General features: G+C 33.0%; 1 protein-coding gene across 2 annotated transcripts in view; it reads right to left on the reverse strand.

Moving 5' to 3' along the window:
• Positions 1-21,980, reverse strand: part of SNTG1 (syntrophin gamma 1) — a 623,364-nt gene that overhangs the window by 170,822 nt on the left and 430,562 nt on the right. For both annotated transcript variants that reach the window (XM_082719661.1, XM_082719662.1), the window contains one exon: positions 7,764-7,802. In XM_082719661.1, coding sequence (XP_082575787.1) covers positions 7,764-7,802 — 39 coding nt within the window. The remainder of the gene's footprint in view (positions 1-7,763; positions 7,803-21,980) is intronic.

Here is a 21,980-nt window from a genome sequence, read left to right on the forward strand (position 1 = left end):
TCAGATTTAATCTCCTTTGTTATTTAAAGACATTCCCAAAGATCTTTACCTTGAGGTCTCTCCCAGAAGGATGATTGATATGTACAGCACTGTTTTAGGAGCTAAGAGTAGAACAAGAAATAATACCTTTATCTTCTGGAGTTTACAGTTGAGTTTGGGGTGGGAGGAGGAGGATGGGTTAACAGAGAATACCACAAAAATGTGATAAATGCAGTAAGAAAGAAATGCTCAGGGTCTTATAAAAACTTGTTGTTTAACTGTCAAAGTAAAAACTTAAATTTTCTAGACATAAACAGTGGATCGTTTTTTACTTTTTTTAACCTTTAAATTAAAAAAAAAATCTTTCTAAGTACAATAGAAATCCTATGAGCCACAAAAGTGCTTTTTGCTGGGGCACCTGGATGGCTTTGTTAGTTAAGTGTCCAACTCTTGATTTTGGCTCAGGGTATGATCTCAGGGTTGTGAGATCAAATCTCTTGTCAGGCTCTACACTTGGTGTGGAGCCTGGTTAAGATTCACTCTCTCCCTCTCTCTCTGCCCCTACATACTTTTTTTTTTTTTTTTTTTTTTTGCTAACTTAGGCCACACAGAAATACAAGGGGTAAATGTCCTTCATGTATTGAGAATGCAGTACTAACAAAAAAATAGGAAGAAAATAGAAACATATTCAAAATTTGAAGGCGGACACTTAAAAATATAAACTGATGTCACATAAAGATGCTCAACCTGACACATCTTAGAAATACATCTTAAATGGCAAGCACATAAATTTTCCAATTATTCCAATAGTAAAGACCAAAGCCAAAAGAAGTAAAATAAATAAGGTAATCTGAGCTGATTTCTATATGCAGAATTAGAAAATAGAATTTGTATCAGGAACAATGGAGCTAATACACACCTGAGCTCAAGACAAAACTAATCAAAATGCAATTCCTTGTTACAGAAACTGAATAGGGAACTTAAATCAACAAAATGAGTGGAAATTGATAAGAGAGGGTTCTCCAGGGAAAGGCATAAGACTTAAGCACAGGAACTTGGGAATGGAACCCTCCCAACGGGAAGGAGACTGGGCTGTAATACTTCTCAGATTCGACACCTTTACCTGATTCTTACATAACTCCTCAAGATTTTTTTTTTAAATTCTGTAATAATAACGTGTGTATGTATCTTTCCAACTAATTTATTAAAACACAGTGGCTTATTCTGTTCCCTATTCTTCTCTTCACTATTACCACTTAATAAACTTTCTTGGATGGCCTTATATACTAGTACCAACAGAACTAGTTTATCTTTTTAATGGTTGCAAATTATTCCACTGATGGATATTGAGTTTGTTTCAGATCCTTTGTTGGTGTGATTTCATTTCTATTTAATCCATGTTCAGGAGTTAGTTTAGTTCTTTAATCTGAAGACTCACAGAAACTCAGCCATGTCTCTCTTAATACATTGACCTTCATACATTTTCTCCAGTATTTCTGGTTTCTTTTATTTTTTTCAGTTTCTCATTCTAAAATTCATATCTTACATTAAATTTTATTTTTTTACCCTTTTCTGTGTATGTTGTATTCTGATTACATTCCCTTTCAGTTCATCTTCATCTATTCTATTATTCAATTGGTTAATTGATTTTAATTTTAATGCTCACTTCAGCAGCACACATACTGATTTTAATTTTAAATATGCTCTTTTGAACTACAAAACACTCATGAAAGAAATTGAAGAAGACACAAAAAGATGGAAGACCATTCCATGCTCTTGGATCAGAAGAATAAACATTGTTAAAATGTCTATACTGCCTAGAGCAATCTATACTTTTAATGCTATTCTGATCAAAATTCCATCAGTATTCTTCAAATAGCTGGAGCAAATAATATTAAAATTTGTATGGAATCAGAAGAGACCCTGAATCGCTAAGGAAATGTTGAAAAACAAAAATAAAAGGGGGGGGCATCACGTTGCCTGATTTCAAGCTTTACTACAAAGCTGTGATCACCAAGACAGCATGGTACTGGCATAAAAACAGACACATAGACCAGTGGAACAGAGTAGAGAGCGCAGATATGGACCCTCAACTCCATGGGCAAATAATCTTCGACAAAACAGCAAAAAATATACAGTGGAAAAAAGACAGTCTCTTCAATAAATGGTGCTGGGAAAACTGGGCAGCTATATGTAGAAGAATAAAACTCGACCATTCTCTTACACCGTACACAAAGATAAACTCAAAATGGATAAAAGACCTCAATGTGAGACAGGAATCCATCAGAATCCTAGAGGAGAACATAGGCAGTAATCTCTTCAATATCAGCCACAGCAACTTTTTTCAATATATGTCTCCAAAGGCAAAGGAAACAAAAGCGAAGATGAACTTTTGGGACTTCATCAAAATCAAAAGCTTCTGCACAGCCAAGGAAACAGTCAAGAAAACAAAGAGGCAACCCACGGAATGGGAGAAGATATTTGCAAATAACAGTACAGACAAAAGGTTGATATCCAAGATCTACAATGAACTTCTCAAACTCAACACACACAAAACAGACAATCATATCAAAAAATGGGCAGAAGATATGGACAGACACTTCTCCAATAAAGACATACAAATGGTTATCAGACACATGAAAAAATGTTCATCATCACTAGCCATCAGGGAGATTCAAATTAAAACTACTATGAGATACCTCACACCAGTTAGAATGGCCAAAATTAGCAAGACAGGAAACAACATGTGTTGGAGGGGATGTGGAGAAAGGGGAACCCTCTTGCACTGCTGGTGGGAATGCAAGTTGGTGCAGCCTCTTTGGAAAACAGTGTGGAGATTCCTCAAGAAATTAAAAATAGAACTTCCCTATGACCCTGCCATTGCACTCCTGGGTATTTACCCCAAAGATACAGATGTAGTGAAAAGAAGGGCCATCTGTACCCCAATGTTTATAGCAGCAATGGCCATCGTCGCCGAACTGTGGAATGAACCAAGATGCCCTTCAACGGACGAATGGATAAGGAAGATGTGGTCCATATACACTATAGAGTATTATGCCTCCATTAGAAAGAACGAATACCCAACTTTTGTAGCAACATGGAAGGGACTGGAAGAGATTATGCTGAGTGAAATAAGTCAAGCAGAGAGAGTCAATTATCATATGGTTTCACTTATTTGTGGAGCATAACAAATAGCATGGAGGACATGAGGAGTTAGAGAGGAGAAGGGAGTTGGGGGAAATTGGAAGGGGAGGTGAACCATGAGACACTATGGACTCTGAAAAACAATCTGAGGGCTTTGAAGGGGTGGGGGTGGGAGGTTGGGGTACCAGGTGGTGGGTATTATAGAGGGCACGGATTGCATGGAGCACTGGGTGTGGTACAAAAAAAATGAATACTGTTATGCTGAAAATAAAAAATAAATCAAATAAATAAATAAATAAATATGCTCTTTTTTTAAAAATTTTTTATTTTTTATAAACATATATTTTTATCCTCAGGGGTACAGGACTGTGAATCACCAGGTTTACACACTTCACAGCACTCACCAAAGCACATACCCTCCCCAATGTCCATAATCCCACCCCCTTCTCCCAAACCCCCTCCCCCCAGCAACCCTCAGTTTGTTTTGTGAGATTAAGAGTCACTTGTGGTTTGTCTCCCTCCCAATCCCATCTTGTTTCATTTATTCTTCTCCTACCCACTTAAGCCTCCATGTTGCATCACCACTTCCTCATATCAGGGAGATCATATGATAGTTGTCTTTCTCTGCTTGACTTATTTCGCTAAGCATGATACGCTCTAGTTCCATCCATGTTGTTGCAAATGGCAAGATTTCATTTCTTTTGATGGCTGCATAGTATTCCATTGTGTATATATACCACATCTTCTTGATCCATTCATCTGTTGATGGGCATCTAGGTTCTTTCCATAGTTCGGCTATTGTGGACATTGCTGCTATAAACATTCGGGTGCATGTGCCCCTTTGGATCACTACATTTGTATCTTTAGGGTAAATACCCAATAGTGCAATTGCTGGGTCATAGGGCAGTTCTATTTTCAACATTTTGAGGAACCTCCAAATATGCTCTTTTAAAAAATTTTAACTCCTATTTGATTCTTCTGAAAATCCATATATTTTAACACCATATCCTGTTCTTGACTTATAATTTTTAATCCTTTACTTAAAGAGCACATGATAATTTAAAATAGTTTTGGATTTTTGGGGGGAAGCCTGGGTGGCTCAGTCACTTAAATGTCCAACTTTTGATTTTGGCATCGATCATGATTCAGAGTCATGAGATTAAGCCCCACATCAGTTCTGTGCTGAGCATGAAACATGTTTAAATTTTCTCTCCCTCTGCTCTATCCCTCCATGCCTCAAAAAATAATTTTGAATTTTTTAATCTCTAAATTATGGTTTCCCCTATAGTGATCTATTTAATCAATAATTTAACATTTTGGATTTAAATCTTTCATGAGAGTAATTTACTGAAAGTCTCATGCATCCTGGTTTGTGGGAGTGTCCCTACAGAGCTAAATTCTAACACTGGCCCATTAGACAATAGTAATATCCTCCAGTCTCCTTTATGTTTTATTTTATTCTAATTTGTTCTGGTTGGGGGTAGCTGTGCCACATGATAGCACAAATTCAAAACTGAATCCCATAGGAATCAGAAGACTTTTGTTCAAGTGGGTGGCATCTTTTATTTTATTTATTTATTTATTTTCAGACATAGAGCATCGGGGATATTAAGGGGCTTAATTTTCATTACTAACACTTGACTATTTTGACATATTCCTAAATTATTCAATCAAAAACATATGTATAAACATGTATATTTATAATCAAAGCTTCAGAAAACTTTACATGAAAATTAAGTTAGAAAAAATTTGATATTAAAGCAACACAATGTTGTTTAGTCCAAGAGTCCTGTTTGAATGCTAAATCTGGAGAAGAAATGAGATTATATGTGTTTTCAGATGTTTATTCATTAAAGTAACTCACATTTTATTAAATAGGGAATGTACCTTGGTCTCCGAATGCATTGCTATCAAATTATGCAGGCAAGTTTTCCAATGGTGTGGAAATATGAATATTGAACTATAAACAAATCCTATATCCTGGATGTCTTCATTTCCATGATGGAAAATAGTAAGGTAAAAATCTATTAACTCTTGCTTTCAGTTGTTAAAATGCCAAAAAGAATTCATTATGATTTTTAAAAATGTGAGATGCTAAGAGATTTCAAATAAAATTTTGGTATAATAATATTAAAAAGCTAGAAAATAAAAAGCTATGGATGCTAATACTTACCTACATTTATTATATGTGTGTGGGTTGGAATAGTAAACAGTTCTTATTATTTACTCTATATTTAAGTTTTTTCAGATTCTTATTTACTTTACTATTATTCAAAACCTAGATAAATTAAGTGGTGGCAAAGAATCCTGCAGGCTATTGAAGGGAAAATGTAGGAAGTGTCAAATGTAGCTGTCATCATAAATAAAGAATACTGTGGGGTTATTACAATTATGAAATATTTATAGCAACATAAATTACATTAATTATTAATACTTCTTCACATGTCGAGGTTAGAAAGGGCAAGGAAGGTTGATAACATAGATATTGGAGTCATTCTTAAAGAAAGATTAATCATTCATATTTTTGGCAAGAATTCCATAAATGAGCAGATCTACATTTTTATGTATCCGACAATAAAATGACTATGTTTACTGAAGGGCATTACAACATTCCTCAAAGGCTGATGCTCCTTTCTATTTTAATAATTTCTCATTAATGAATTTTCCATCCACTATAGCTCTATACAATTGTTAAACTGTATTTCCTATGTAACATCCTACTAGGATCAGAAGCATCTGGAATGGAATGGGAGTCACAATGGGAGTTTCCGAAGGATCATCACAGAACTAGTGTATTAGTAGCTCTGGGATAGAGCCCTGATCTCTGCACCACAAACAAAGGCATGAGACATAACCACAGTGGAATGTGATGAGACACACAGCACATACATCTCTCTAACTTCTACATCCACCTAAGATATCAGCATGACTCAGGTGTGAGGACCTGAGGCTAGGAAATGGGGTATGCCTATGGCTGGAAAGACATAGTTCACAGCTGTGTAGACATACTGAGCTATCCAGATTTATTTTCACTAGTATTTCAGTCACCCATAACTTTGTGGGCTAGTATGGGCTAGTGGCACTATTAATAATATAATTTATGCAATAATATAAATTATTTATTCTAAAAAGAAAATTTAAAATTTTAACACATTAATGGTAATAATGGCATATATATCAAGAATTTCACATTTGTTATTTAATCTTCAAAAATAAACATGTAAGGTAGTTGCACTTTAAAAATATTACCAATGAAGGAACTGAGGTTTAGATGATAAAAGTAACTTAGTTTTCATAAGAGAGTTATTTAAAATTTTTATCATTGAAATTAATTTGTAACTTGTCTACCATTTATAAATAGTTTAGATGTTTAGATCTTGATCAATTTTTACACATTGAGGCTGATGTCAAGGGTAAGAAATGCATGGCTGGCCTTTGCTTCTCTATCATCACACAAACCTCACACACTGCTGACTTGAGTGAGTCCAAAACTGAGCCTATACTTACTTTCCTCATTCAAACAAATGTTTTTATAATGTTTATGAGGCAAAGTAAAAGTTAAGCTCAGCTTAATAAAATTATAAGTAGAATTATTATTTTCTATAATCAATTATTTTATTCTATAATCAATAGTCTAATAAATCAACTAGATTCTTGGCTAGATTAATCAGACACCACTTTCATTCTACGCATGCATTTAGATTCATGTAAAATACCTTCACCTAATTTTGAAAATTCCTTCTAACTTTTAGATCAATTAAACATAGATCTCCTATATAAAAATAGTACATGGCCACCAATGCTCCTAGAAGCAGTGTCTAAAATAGCCAAACTATGGAAAGAGCCCTAATGTCCATTAATGGGTGAATGGATAAAGAAGATATGGGGGGGGGGTTGTGTACTATGAAATATTACTCAACCATCAAAAGGAATGAAATTTTGCCATTTGCAACAATGTGGATGGAACTAGAGTGTATATGCTAAATGAAATAAGTCAGTCAGAGAAAGATGAATACCATATGATTTCACTCAAATGTGGAATTTAAGAAACAAAACAGATGAAGATAGGAGAAGGGAAGAAAAAATAAAATGAGATAAAAATGGAGAGAGACAAACTCGACTATAGGGAACAAACTAAGGTTTGCTAGGTCAGGAGATGGGGTGACTGGGTGAAAGACATTAAGGAGGACACTTGATTTAATGAGCACTGGGGGTTTTAAGCAACTGATGAATTACGAGATTCTATGCCTGAAATAAATAATACATTATATGTTAATTAACTTGAATTAAAATTAAAAAAATAGGTTTCCCACATGTTAAGATACAGTCAAACTATCTTATGGAAATAGCTCTCTTAGGTCTTCAATATTATATTTAAATAAATATATGTTTTTTGTTGAAAATAGTTTTGACTTAGTTTACTTAGATAAAATATTTTTTAAAACTGCTTTTAATATATTAGAGAAACAGATATATCACATTATATGAAAGAAATCTAATAAAGTATGTATTTTCCTGGAGAGCAAATGATGGTGCCAATTATTACCATGTAAATATTAAGTGCAATCAAGATTATTTTCTATAATAGATACAATGAAAAAAATGCATGATATGTCTGTCCAAGTACTTTTCCATCTTACCTGCTGGTTTACAGGAAAATTTCTGTTGATTTTTTTAATCTGCAACAATAAATAAATAATAAATGTGAGAACAATAAACATAAAGTTACACGAGAGCTACCAAATTTTAGAAGAATCTATTTTAAGTGAGTTAATATATACTGATATTCTAAATTGACATATTAAAATCACTGCATGTCAAACACTAATTACAGTGTTTTTGAAATTTTGATTATCAAAAGTATTCCAAATTTGACATGTAAACATTTTGATAGATTTTCATCTAACAATTTTCTCATTTATGAGAAATAAAAAGCCTCTGCTTCCATATAATGTTAAATGACAATCTATGGAAAATATAGAGTAACTTTTTGTAGTTTATTTTTTCAGTTTGAAATATTATATTAAATGTATTTTAACACTGAAGAGAATAGGAGAAATATAATACTCCAACACTAAAAGATAAAGTATATGTGTCAAAATATTTTCACTCAGGACCCTAAATAAAGTATAACATTTACTTTAAGATAATTTAATGATTAACATTTCAAAACAACTTAAAATAAATCTTCAGAGAAAAGATTTCCTCTTTCATATACACAAATTTCAAAATCCAACTGAAAAATGAATATCATATTTAGACAAATGACCTTATAACACACAAAGTCTTTGTTCAACAGAATCTTTACTCATTAAATCAATTTATATTTTTCATTGATTTTCTGGAGAACTTAAAGACTGCTAACTCTGTGCAGTATAACCATACACTACCCTAATCACAGACTGTTTCCACTTAGAAATTGTTTTATTGAATTATTTTATTTTTCCTTCTTTGTTAGTTTTGTTTCCTTTTGTCTTACTGACAAATGTGTAAATAACAGGAAATTTAATTGATATGATGCATAAAATTAGAGAATCATTAAATTGTGTGCAAGAAAATACTTTCTGGCAAACTGTGTGTCATTTAAAATATATAAAAAAAACTTTAGAAGATTTATATGATTTCAGCAGGTACATGTACAAAAAACATATATCTATCTTATACTGCTATAGTAATTGCAAAATAGTTTTTGCTTTGATGAGGAATCTATTTAAGAAACCTCTAAAACTATTGGCATCTTAAACTAAAATCAGTATAGTCTAGAGACATGGACAGAAAAAACGGCTTCCTAAACACCTTTTCTTAATGAATAAAAAAAAATTCATATTGAATACTTTGTGGAACTATGTTTCTTGCTAGTTCTTATGGATTATTATAAAAAATTGTAAAATTCTAGCAATACTTTGTATGGACCCTTGTCTTCCAGCATGAACTATCTAGCTTTGTAACTTTTATTTTTTTAATCTGAAAAAAAAAGGCTGAATAATTTGAGTAATCATAACAATGCTCAGGCCACAGTAATGTATGTAAATGTGCACATGCACATACATGTATAGATTTGATAAATGCAAAGAGAAATGTTGAGACTGTCATTCATTCATTTCTAAAATCCTTTTAATGATCTTCTACTGATGTGAGTCATGGTGCTCGAAGTGCTGAAACATGAAAACAAAAGTCATTCCAAGCTGAGACAATAGCATAATGAGGCTAGTTTACAGAATCTGAAGAGTCCCAGTGGCTTCAGTGTGGAATGAACTTAAGTGCAACACAGGAGCCACAATGTAGATGCATGATAACATTGTAAAGTTTTGCAGTCATAGAGACCTGCGTTTGAAATTCAGCTGTAACTGTTGTTAAATATCATTAGACAGTTATTAATTATCTTGTGTCTAATCTCCATCTTTTGTAAAATGTCCTTAACAATATTAACCACATGTATTTGTTGGAAAAACTAATGAAAAAATAAATGCCATGAAGTTAGAGCTTAATAAGTGATGACTATTATTAATATAATAAATAATAATATATAAAACTAATATAAAAGAAGTTAGGATTTCCTTTGAAGACAATGATAATGTACATATGTATGTATGTATATATGTATGTATGTATTTGAGACAGAGAGAGAGGGAGGGAAAAAGAGCAAAAGCAGAGGGAGTATCAGGCAGAGGGAGATGGAGAAGCAGGCTCCATGCTGAGCAGGGAGCTCCATGTGATGTAGGACTCAATCCCAGGACCCTGAGATCATGGCCAGAGCTGAAGGCAGACGCTTAACTGACTGAGCACCCAGGCATTCCAACAATGAGAATGCTTTAAAGAAGCTAAGCAAAGATGTCTTTTGCAAATGCCTTTCAGTTTTCTTGGCAACTTTAGGGTTTATATATGCAAGTACCAAGTGAGTGACAACCATATGTGAACCAGGCTGGGTTCCAGAATATAGGTTGCCCACCATTTACCTCCAGAGAATCACTTGCAGGCATGCCACAGTCAGAGGAATAAGGAATTAGTTGAAGTCTCCTCAGATGTGAAAGTCTTTATCAGTTGGAAACAGTATGCCTATTTAACATTTACAAGCATATTCTAGGAAGCCTAAATTATAAATAAACACTCAACATAGAAAATGCTAAATGCTAGAAGTACTTTGTTTTAAATTACTCATTTAGTAGTTAAAAGAAATCATATCAATAAAATAGCTTGATAAGATAAAAGTATTGGAAACATTAGTGACAATTTAACCTTATTTTTAAAAATAAAGCTATATGTTGTATGATTGAAATAATGTTTGATTTATTAAAAGTAATAAAATATTAAACTATAATATATTCTTAAATGTACTCATAGAGCAAAGTTTTAAAAACTGTCTTCTTTTGGCAACAATATTAATTCCAAATAATGAAAATCCTAAATTCTCTGCATAATTTTAGACTGCTCTTCAAATAAGGAAAGTTAAAATTTGTTCAAAAGATGCTTTTGTTAGAAACCAATGTTAATAATGTGTTATCAGAACCAGTAATTTGTATTACGCAAAGCTGAAAAATTAATATAATATTGAACAAAAAGAGTCAGTGTCTGAACATGAAGGCTTGAAGAGACAAAAGTACATAATTACAGATACATCAAACTAGCTCTTTATGGAGCGGGATTACTTAAACCATTAATCCCAAAGCTGTAAAGGAAGCAGAGTATGATTTTGACTATGGTTGCCTAACATGTCATTCTATAAGAACCTTAAGTGACATTGACAACTATCAAGTAAAGTGCCTTCAGAGGAAGGAAATCCATGTTAAAGATTTTATTGCAAAAGAGAAAGACAAATCTGTAAACACTGGATGTTTTAACATCATGTTGATTTAAGCTAAGAATTTGGAATATAATTAATGTCTATGTGGAAGTATAAGAGGATACAATTTGCATTGTGTATTTTTTTTTCATGACCCCTCAGATCTTGATAAAAATAGGAAGAATTCTTGAATCCGTACTCACAAAGTAATGATAAGGAGAAAGATGGAAGAATGGAGGGAGAGAGGAGAGGAGAGAGAATAAACAAATCTCTCAAGCAGATGACTTTTATTTATGTAGATATTCTACCTTGAAGATGAATACAGAATTAGAATTTATGTTGAAACCTTAAGGAAAGGTACTTACCTCAAAGACAACAAAGTTTTTCTATAAATAATTTTTAATCACATACCTCTTTGTAAATCTGATAAAAATTATGTGGCCTCTTCTAGAAGATTCATAGATGCTTTAAAACTTCATAGAGAGTTCCAGAAAAGAAGGAAAATTAATTTAATGGCTAAAGAAACAAAGTTGATTTGGCCTTCCATCAGGTAGTAAAACGTGATGGTCCTGTAGAGAAGATAACTACAACAAAATGAGCTGAGACTGAGAGTGCTATGGAAAGTGGAACAATATTGATGCCAATATTGTTGCCTCCACCTCCAAATGTGGAGGATTTGCATGTCCAAGAAGTTTTCTGCCACAGTTATTCACAAACATGTGAATTGATTTAATGACTTCTACATATTTGAAAGACGATGCCTAGATTCAGGATGGTGTGACCTACTTGAAGGAAACAAAATCTAGGTGATGATAATTTCTTATTTTATTTGAGAACATAAGTTTTATAAAAGTATGGTATGAAATTCAAATATTTAAAAATCAAATATCAACTTATTTTTGTTTTATTGTGCAATTGTATGATAAGGCCCAACTCAGTGGGTCATTTCTGGAATTAGCTTTGATTCCTAAGTTGCTGAAGTCACTTTGAGAATGGAAATTCTACCTTCTCCTATCTTTTAGTTCCCACAATATGTGATTTTAGTTTTGCAAATGACATAAAATTCATGGCTGAGGTTAAACAAATGGCATTTCTTTGTGTAGTACCTACTAACAATGACATTCAATAAAAATTGTTATTCAAAATCAAACCTATGCTATCATATATGCTTAAATAAGCTCTTTCAGATTTGTTCAAGAAAACAAAATATAGTACTTTAATTTCTATTTTTTCTAGAATAACACTGGAACATTTCCTTCTAAATAAAAAAAAGGCAGTACTTCAAAATAAATGGGAGAGACAGATATTTTCAGGTTTACAGCACAAACACATGCATCATTATAGCATACAATGTTTTTACAATGCAGAAAATCCATGGAGAGCTGCAAAGATTTCCTAGTTAATCTGTGTTCATATGGCCTAACTAGGGAATGTATTGAGTAATTTTAAATTGAGATAAACAAATAGGTACCTGAACAATTTTTTTCATTAAAATAGGTGAAAGGACCAAAAGAAAACAAATGAATCCTTTTAAAGTTACCATGCTATGAAAAAGAAAGTTGATATTTCTTCATAAACCTCTAGGCTTAGAAATAGCAGAATAAAGATCTAAAATAGTGCCCCATTATAAATGGCCTTCTTTAAATTTCTTTCTTTCCATATCACTTAGCATTGTGAAATACTGTTTATTTTATGTTTTGTATTATGATCTGCTTGCTACGCCCCTTTAGAGAAATTTCAGACTTTTGTTTTATTCCATATATTACTTCTTACATGTAAAAGATTGTCTAAGTCTTAGTGGGTATTCAATCAATGTTTGCTGAACAGATGAAAAGACAGGATATCTCAAAACAAAGAATCAAATTCTCTGAGGTTAACTTAGTATTGAAAGCAAATTACTTCTAAAGAAAATAAATTTCTAGATTATTAACTTTGAATGTCTATAGGAATTCTAATGGTTTCAAAACATGGAGTTAATACTATACATGAGAGGTGGAAGGAATGCTTGATGATTAATAGCAAGTTCTCATCTCCCAGGAAGAATAATTTCCAGATTGAGACAAAAGCATGGAGAGAGAGATAAAGAGAGGAGGGGATAGGTTGGGGCATGGGAGGCCAAGTTTTGAGGAAGTAGACATAGAAAGCACAAATTAGTTTGTGACATCCCAGTGGAGAGCTTTGGACTCTCTTCTCTTTTCAATTCCATAGAATCCTGTTATTAAGCATGGCTTCGAAATGATAGAATAGCTATAGCTAGAGGAAGTGTTTTAATCTGAAGAACAGAATCCAAGATTTCTCATGAGTGCTAGGTTGATGAGAACATAATAGCAGTGCTGGAAGACAAAAGGGAGCTTCATGACATGTGAGCTGAAGATGCTGGTAGGATCACACACAACGGGAAGTGCGTCAGGGACAAAGCATGACATTCAGAGTGCATGGTATGGACTGCACAGAAGAGTTTCCAGAGACTAATGCTGAAGTGATACATTATTCCTGAAGGGAAAAGGGGAGGAAAGGGAGAAGAGGAGACCCAGAATTTTAGTATTTACCCAAAAAAGACTGAATTATAATTTTGAAGTGGCTAAGATACTAAGAATCACCAACATTGAGTTTACTGCATTAGTAGAAATGGCATATTGAGTACCGTGAGATTTAAATAGACTTCTGTTAAAAAAATATTTTATGACACCTGAGCACAGTGCTTAGCCAGTAAATTATTGTCGTACCTCTCAGTAGGATTTCCTATCATCTGCTTTTCTTGACTTTTAAAAGTGACCTGCATACATTTATTTATAGACGGGATTTGGGAATTTCTTTCTCCAATTTCTCATTGTAACAAAAAAGGACATCACAGATGAAGGTTCACATTTCTATAATTTTATATGTTGTTGATAAAAGGGAGCTTAATAAAAACAATAACCTAAAATGCTTATACCACACTTCTAAGACGCTACTTTAAAAATTCAAATCTCAAATTGGTAGAATGAAATACCATGCAAGTCCCTCCGTGATCTTGTCCCTGCCTCTCTTGGGGATCACCTGTATACTAGGACTCTGTCTATATGGAACTCCTGGATACAAACCTGGTGCCTTCTCTCACATACCCTCTCCCTGTCACATCACCTGCTAGCTTGTGCATGCACATTTTCTCTCCTGTCCCTTTCCCTCTATGACCCATCCTCACTCCCTCTCTTTTTTTTTCTTTTTCACCTGGCAGGATTCTAGTCGTCTGTGTGTGCGTGCGTGTGTGTGTGTGTGTGTGTGTGTGTGTTTACCTATGGTGCACAAAAATTAAACAGCTTTTAAGTTCATCCTGAATATGGTATAGTCTAGTTCTGTCTGATACCAAAGGCTGTGGTGTTGTATTACATAATCAAGAACCATAAGCACCATAAAAATTTTTCTGAAAACTCTACTGGAATTGGCCAGTAGCTTTCTCTTTAGTATTCCCTGTGGCTCTAATTCATACATTGTTCTCATTCAATGTGCTTATTGACTTCTATATCACCATAACCCTTAATTGCACTGCCTTTATCTTCCCTTAGCTTAGCAGTGTGTCCAACTACCTAACAAGTATTACCAATCACCGTTAACTATCTTGTGGGGAATATCGCATGCTTCTGCTACCTTCTCAAGCTCATTGACAATCCTATATCTGAATCAAAATAATGCCAGTGTTCCCTCTGTTGGTGGTACTCTGAAGCTTATCGCCAGGGCTTGCCATGAGGCTTTCATTTGTGATGTGAAAATATGTAACTTCTTGAACTAGGTTCTGATTGAATCTTCTTTCTTAGTATAATCTTATAACTACACTTATGACAGAGACTTGTAACCTATTAAAGGAACCCCATTTTTCAACTTTGCCAATGATTTCTACATGAGTAAAATTAACAGAAAGGCTAAAAATAATGGATATCACTATATTAATATGTATTTTGGACTAATGATAGAAGTTGGTATTAGGAACTGACACTTGCTCTGCCAAAATATAACATGTTTTTTTTTAACTTTATCAGAAATTCTGGAAATTTAATTTTATGACAAATTTCAACATGTAAATTTTAATATTTACTTTAAATTTCAAAGACAGTGAGGACTACATACAAAAACTTATTTGTAAGCCAGGTATGATTTATGGAAACACATCTAAGGAATGATTATTAAAGAAGGAAAATAATTTAGTCTCATAAATAGATATGCAAAACTGTTTTTTAAAATGCAATTCCAATCTTTATAAAAGAATGGTAAAGGAAATAGAATAAGTAAAATAAGAAAATAATCATCTTTTTACATTATATAGAATCATTTATTTCAAATTAACACATATCATGATAAGAATTAAACATATGAAATTGATTTAACAAAAAATAATCCTTATCATTATTATTTAATAGTGGCATTAAAAATTATAGCCCAGATAATATGGGGAAAAACAGAATGGAAAAATGTGACTATTAAAAAGAGCAGAATGCATATGTCATCATTGCATAAAAAAAATCCAAGATAATTAGACAAAAATGACTTAGATTTTAAGGTGTATGAATACCATGTATGTATATCCAAATCAGTAGTCTTCTTCATCTTGGAAAAAAATAGATACAGAAATAGAACAAAATGCTTTTGATGAACCTAAGAAGAATAAAATTCATAACAATTAATTTGATATGAAATATGTAGATTATGTAAATCCATTCCTGAGTGTCAAATCTCTTCCAAATTAAAATTTCTGGTGATATTATTTAAATACAACTGTATTTAGACTTCTATGGGTCCATCAAGAATAAATGGTCAAATATACTGGAGGGTATTTAAGGTTAATCTCCAAGGCTATTCAAATGCATTTAGAATTTTAAGAGCATGTAGAATTACAGTAATTTAACCAAGTTGAAATCAAAAAAGCTATTAATGAGGTGCAATCAAAAATGGAGGCTCTCACTGCTAGGATAAATGAGGCAGAAGAAAGAATTAGTGATATAGAAGACCAAATGACAGAATTACAGTAATTAAAACAGGGTTTTGCCAATGCAAAATTAAATGAGCCAATGACTTTTAGCGGATAATTAATTGAATAAATAATACTGAATAATAAATGTACTAATAAAATATAATATGTAAATAAAATATAATAATAAAAATAATTGAATCTAAAATGTGTATACTGAGTTAATCATAAAGTTGCATTTTAAGTTTTAACAGAGAGCAATAGTGGAGCAAGTGGTTAATTACTTCAAGAACAATGGATCACCCACTAGCCTATGCAGTCCATATTTAATGAGACATATTTAAGAAAGAAAGCAAAACTATTAGGCTCCTAAATAGAATGAGAAAGCATGAAGCACAACTTCCTCCCTGTTGATAACAACTAGAATGGAGCTGTGAACTGACTAAAAGCATTTGTTTGAAGGCATATGAGAACACCTGCTGTCACAAGGGTGTGCATAGGTAAGGTCTAAGACAGATGAGCACACAGTGGTGAGCTGGCCTTCTGAAAACACTGGACTAGCACTGGAAGAGTGTGAGAAGCATAATTTGCCCAGACAGAGAAATAAGCAGAGAATGTATTTTTCTCATAGGATAATATTGGCAGCATTTTTGATGTGTAGGGCTTTGAACACAAAATTGGTTTTCACCTCAAGGTATTTGTTGAGCGCTGAATTGAGGCAGGGTGAAAGGTTAAAAATATTAATCTGAAAATTATGCAAAAGAAGACAACAGTTTTAGAAATTTGCTATGCTGAGAGTTAAGCAAAGAGAATTCAGAGTCAACTAAGGTGAGCTCCCAGGAATAGACTGTACTCTCAGCTCAAAGGCCTGATGGGCTATAGCACTGAGAAAGGGGGGGGGGAAAAAAGAAAGAAGTAAACAAAGTAAACAGAATCCTACAAAATTTCAACCCAGCCTTGATCCAACTGATATGATTAAGACATATTCTTGGTTTGCAAGACTAAAAAAAGTTCATTATTATTTTATTATTTTTCTAGATACTTATATTAAGGTATAACCAGCAGTGTCTTAACTGATTAATATGTATGCCCCAAAAATCCATAGTGCACTATTATTTAATGATATATTTTAAATTATTTATATGATAAGTAATAACATCCATTTATTAATTATCATACATGCAAAATTAAGACCCTATTAGTCCATTAGAAGTAAGTAATCTCAAAATATAATTAGTATCATAGGAAAATGTTCATGATTAAATCTTAATTGAACAAAGAATAATATCATCTACACAAGAGACTGGTAATTTTATTTTATATATGTGAACAGAAATACACATATTTTAATGCATATATAGAAATAAGCTAATAAAAACACTAGCAATATATATGCTATTACTACAATAAATGTTCATGTTATTTTCTTCTGCACTTTAATAAAACTCTAAAATTAAAAACAAATGAGAGGACATTTTAAAATACATTTTTCTACCAACACTAATATTTCAAATGGCAAATGAGGTTTTGTATTTGATTTTCTAGAAAACAATTGGCCCAAGAAATATAAAAGTCAAGTAATATAGATACACTCTTGCAGAAAGAGGATTTTGAATAGACTTTTTTAAGGGGAAGAATAATTAAATAGCCAACATGAGAAGAATCTTCATGTTACGGATGAAATGAAACAGAAAAGAAAGTTGTTTTCTAGATCTAATAATTTCTAAAAATTTTACTTGCTGTATACCATCTACATAATTTTATAGAAATTAAATAATGTCAGAAAAATGATGCATTCTATTTTATCAAACATCTTCAACATTTATTCTCTCTTCTTCTTTTATTCTATTACATTAGGGGTTGTTTTTTCCTTGTAGGAATCTTTGGTAATAATGAAGTCTTAAATTTTTAGAGAAATAAATATTTTGAAGCTCTATTACATGCAAAAATATATTCCTATAGTATTCAAAGTTTAAGTTCAGTAGTACTGAATTTAAAGATTTTCATTTCATTAAAGACTTCTCATTTTAAAAACATTTAAATTTAACTGTAAATTAAAATTAAAATGTAAATTAAAATTAAAATTGAAAATACATTTAAATACAGTTAAATTCATAAGAACTTTGAATTTTAAGTTTGAGATTGTTTCAAAAAGCTAGGAGGACAAATATGTCATCAAATGCTTACATTACAAATTTTTTCAGATGAATTTCTTTTTTTTTTTTTTTTTTTTTTTTAAGATTTCATTTATTTACTTGACAGAGAGAGATCACAAGTAGGCAGAGAGGCAGGCAGAGAGAGAGGAGGAAGCAGGCTCCCTGAGCAGAGAGAGCCCGATGTGGGTCTCGATCCCAGGACCCCGAGATCACGACCCGAGCCGAAGGCAGCAGCCCAACCCACTGAGCCACCCAGGCGCCCCTCAGATGAATTTCTTATACTAAAGAAATGAAAATAATCATGGTAAATCAACTACTTTAATTTACCCAACATCAAAAATGAACATTGCTAAAATAAATATTATGAACTGTACTTTAAAGAATAATATTCACTTTGACTAAATGCTGGGGAAGATGATAAATATGTGTCTTCCTTTTTCTTTGACAACATTTCACAAATGTTAATGATGGGAACTCCCTAAAGGAAGCTTAATTATTGCAGCAGATTTGTTCAATTGAATTAAGAGTAATAATACACAACTGGCTCTAATAAAGATAAGTTTGGAACTAATTGATTAAAAATAAAACTTGTTGTAATAGGGCTGTCCACCTTTTATCACATTTTATTTTATTTCATTTTTTTTTCAGGGTTCCGAAATTCATTGTTTATGCACCACACTCAGGGTTTCATGCAATACGTGCCTTCCTTAATAGCACCAGGTTCACCCCACCCCCCACCCTACCAAAACACTCAGTTTGTTTCTCAGAATCCACAGTCTTTCATGGTTTTGTCTATTCCTCCGATTTCCCCCAACTCACTTCTCTTCTCCTTCTCCCAATGGCTTCCATATTATTTCTTATGCTCCACAAATATGTGAAATCATATGATAATTGACTCTTTCTGCTTGACTTATTTCTCCTCAGCATAATCACTTCCAGTCCCATCCATGTGGATGCAAAAGTTGGGTATTCATCCTTTCTGATAGAGGCATAATACTCCATTGTATATATGGACCATATCTTCTTTATCTGTTCATCCATTGAAGGACATCTTGGTTATTTCCACAGTTTGGTGACTGTGGCCTTTGTTACTATTAACACTGGGATACAGGAGGCCCTTCTTTTCATGACATCTGTATCCTGGGGGTAAATACCTAGTAGTGCAATTGCAGGGTCATAGGATAGCTCTATTTTTAACTTCTTAAGGAATCTCCACAGTGTTTTCCAAAGTGGCTGCACCAACTTGCATTCCTACCAACAGTGTAGGAGGGTTACCCTTTCTCCACATCCTCTCCAACACACATTATTTCCTGTCTTGTTAATTTTGGCCATTCTAACTGGTGTAGGGTGGTATCTCAATGTGGTTTTGATTTGAATCTCCCTGATGGCTAATGATAGAGAACATTTTTTCATGTGTCTGTTAGCCATTTGTATGTCTTCTTTGGAGAAGTGTCTGTTCATGTCTTCTGTCCATTTTTTGACATGATTATCTGTTTTGTGAGTGTTGAGTTTGAGGAGTTTTTTATAGATCTTGGATATCAGCCCTTTGTCTGTAGTGCCATTTGCAAATATCTTCTCCCATTCTGTGGGTTGTGTCTTTGTTTTATTGACTGTTTCCTTTGCTGTGCAGAAGCTTTTGATCTTGATGAAATCCCAAAAGTTCATTTTTGCTTTTGTTTCCTTTGCCTTTGGAGACATATCTTGAAAGAAGTTGCTGTGGCCAATGTCAAAGAGGTTAATGCCTATGTTCTCCTCTGGAATTCTGATAGATTCCTGCCTCATGTTGAGGTCTTTTCTCCATTTCGATTTTATCTTTGTGTATGGTGTAGGAGAATGGTTGAGTTTCATTCTTCTACACATAGCTGTCCAATTTTCCAAGCACCCCATTTATTGAAGAGACTGTCTTCTTTCCACTGTATATTTTTTTTCCTGCTTTGTTGAAGATTATTTGACCATAAAGTTGAAGGTTCATATTTGGGCTTTCCACTCTGTTCCACTGGTCTATGTGTCTGTTTTTGTGCCAGTACCATGCTATCTCGGTGATCACAGCTTTGTAGTAAAGCTTGAAATCAGTCAAAGTGATGTCCCCAGTTTTGTTTTTCTTTTTCAACATTTCCTTAGCAATCTGGGGTCTCTTCTAGTTCCATACAAATTTTAGCATTGTTTGTTCTAGCTCTTTGAAAAATGCCAGTGGATTTTGATGGGCATCACTCTTATTTTTTTAATCCCTTAATTTTGTATATGAACTTTTAGCATAATCAATTTTTATCTAGAAACTAAAGTAGTAATATCGCCTTGTGACTATCTTTTGAGGCCAAAAAAGAAATACAATAGAATATTCAAATATCCCTTTTAAAATTTTCTTCCCTCCTACCTTTAATGTCTTTGGTGATAGTTTTCCCTACTCAAATATTTGAAGATCAGTGAATATCTTATATTAAAAACCTTTATCCAAGTATTATTATTTTTTTTTATTTTTATACCTCAAAAACAAGTCAATTTTGGTGGCTGGAGTTGTGTGTTCTCAGAATGGATCCTCCAGGAACCTGCTAACAAAGTATATTTTCCCAGGAAAATCAATTTTGAAGATTTACCCAAGCAAATCATTCTTATGGAAGCAAGAAACAGTCCTCCAATTTCCTTAAAGATTTGTGGCCAATATTATTTAACAGATGTGTGAGGACAAAGAGAGATCTTCATTCTATAGCTATAAATCAACCTGATGACTAATGATATTAGTTTGTGGGCACATAAGGCAATATATCCATTCTGAACGTGCTGATAAAACTCTACCTTTACCATGTTGAGGGAAGAATCAAAAAATGATTTTTGCCTCAGGAGCCCACATTTCAGCTCATATTTTTCATTCCCCTCCCTCCAGGATATGGATTCTATGCCATTGCTACCTTGGTTACTTCCCATCCCTGCAGATATAATTTTAAAAGTGCACCATGTTACTTTTAAAAACATATCTACTAACAGTAAATCAATGTTTCTGGATGATTCTATATTATACACAAAGGAGTATTCTTAAACTTTATTTTTCCTAGTACAAGAATTTTTCAATTCTACCTGTCATCATCTTCAAGATTAGCATATATATGATAAATACTATATATATACTTCACAGGATTATCTATATCTGTGTGTGTTTATGTATATATATATATATACACAAATATATATATATATATATATATATATATATATATATTCTATCTAATCTTACTGTGAATTAAAAGCCTCGTAGCTGATAGTAGGTTGCAGCCATTTATACTTGCATATGTTTATTCATTCAGAGCTGACTTATTCTTTCTTCCATGAGTTCACTAAACCTCAGAAAGGACTGTATGTCAGACATCAAATGAATGCCAAGGATATAGGATTCCTACCCTCAGAAATCATCTGTTATAGCTGGCAAAACAAACATGGAACAAATAATTCTGAGTTTTGGAATGAGTGTTAGAACAGGTAGTGTAAGACACTATTAAAGTAAAGAAGAGGGAAAAACGGACTGCAGGGTAGTGTGCCTCCACCGTGTAGGAACTATGGGTTTCAGGAAGTAATGAAACATATTTTTTAATATGTCAGTATTAATCATAGGTGAAGAAATTAGTTTTTTTACCATTGCTAAGTTATTAAGCAGGACTCTTAATGAAGAAAATGCAATGTTTATACATAATAATTCAGACTCAATCCTCAGGAAATGTTTGTAGCCACCTCTGCACTCTAGTCAGCTGTCTTCAGCTTTTAAGCTCCATTGTAGAATAAGGGGTCTTTTAAGATGTATTCAATTGAGCAACTGCAAATTCAAAATGATTTCTTGCATAATTTCCTAACGGCCCTTCATCTACCTAAGCAGCACACTTCATTTACACTTTTCTTCCATATTGCACTGCTACTAGGCAAGAACGTATTCCCCATGGAACACTTAGTACCATATAATGAACGTTTAGAGGGAAAATGTATTTCTTTAGTC

The sequence above is a fragment of the Mustela nivalis genome (genome assembly GCF_964662115.1).
Source record: "Mustela nivalis genome assembly, chromosome: 2".
Taxonomy (NCBI): Eukaryota; Metazoa; Chordata; class Mammalia; order Carnivora; family Mustelidae; genus Mustela; species Mustela nivalis.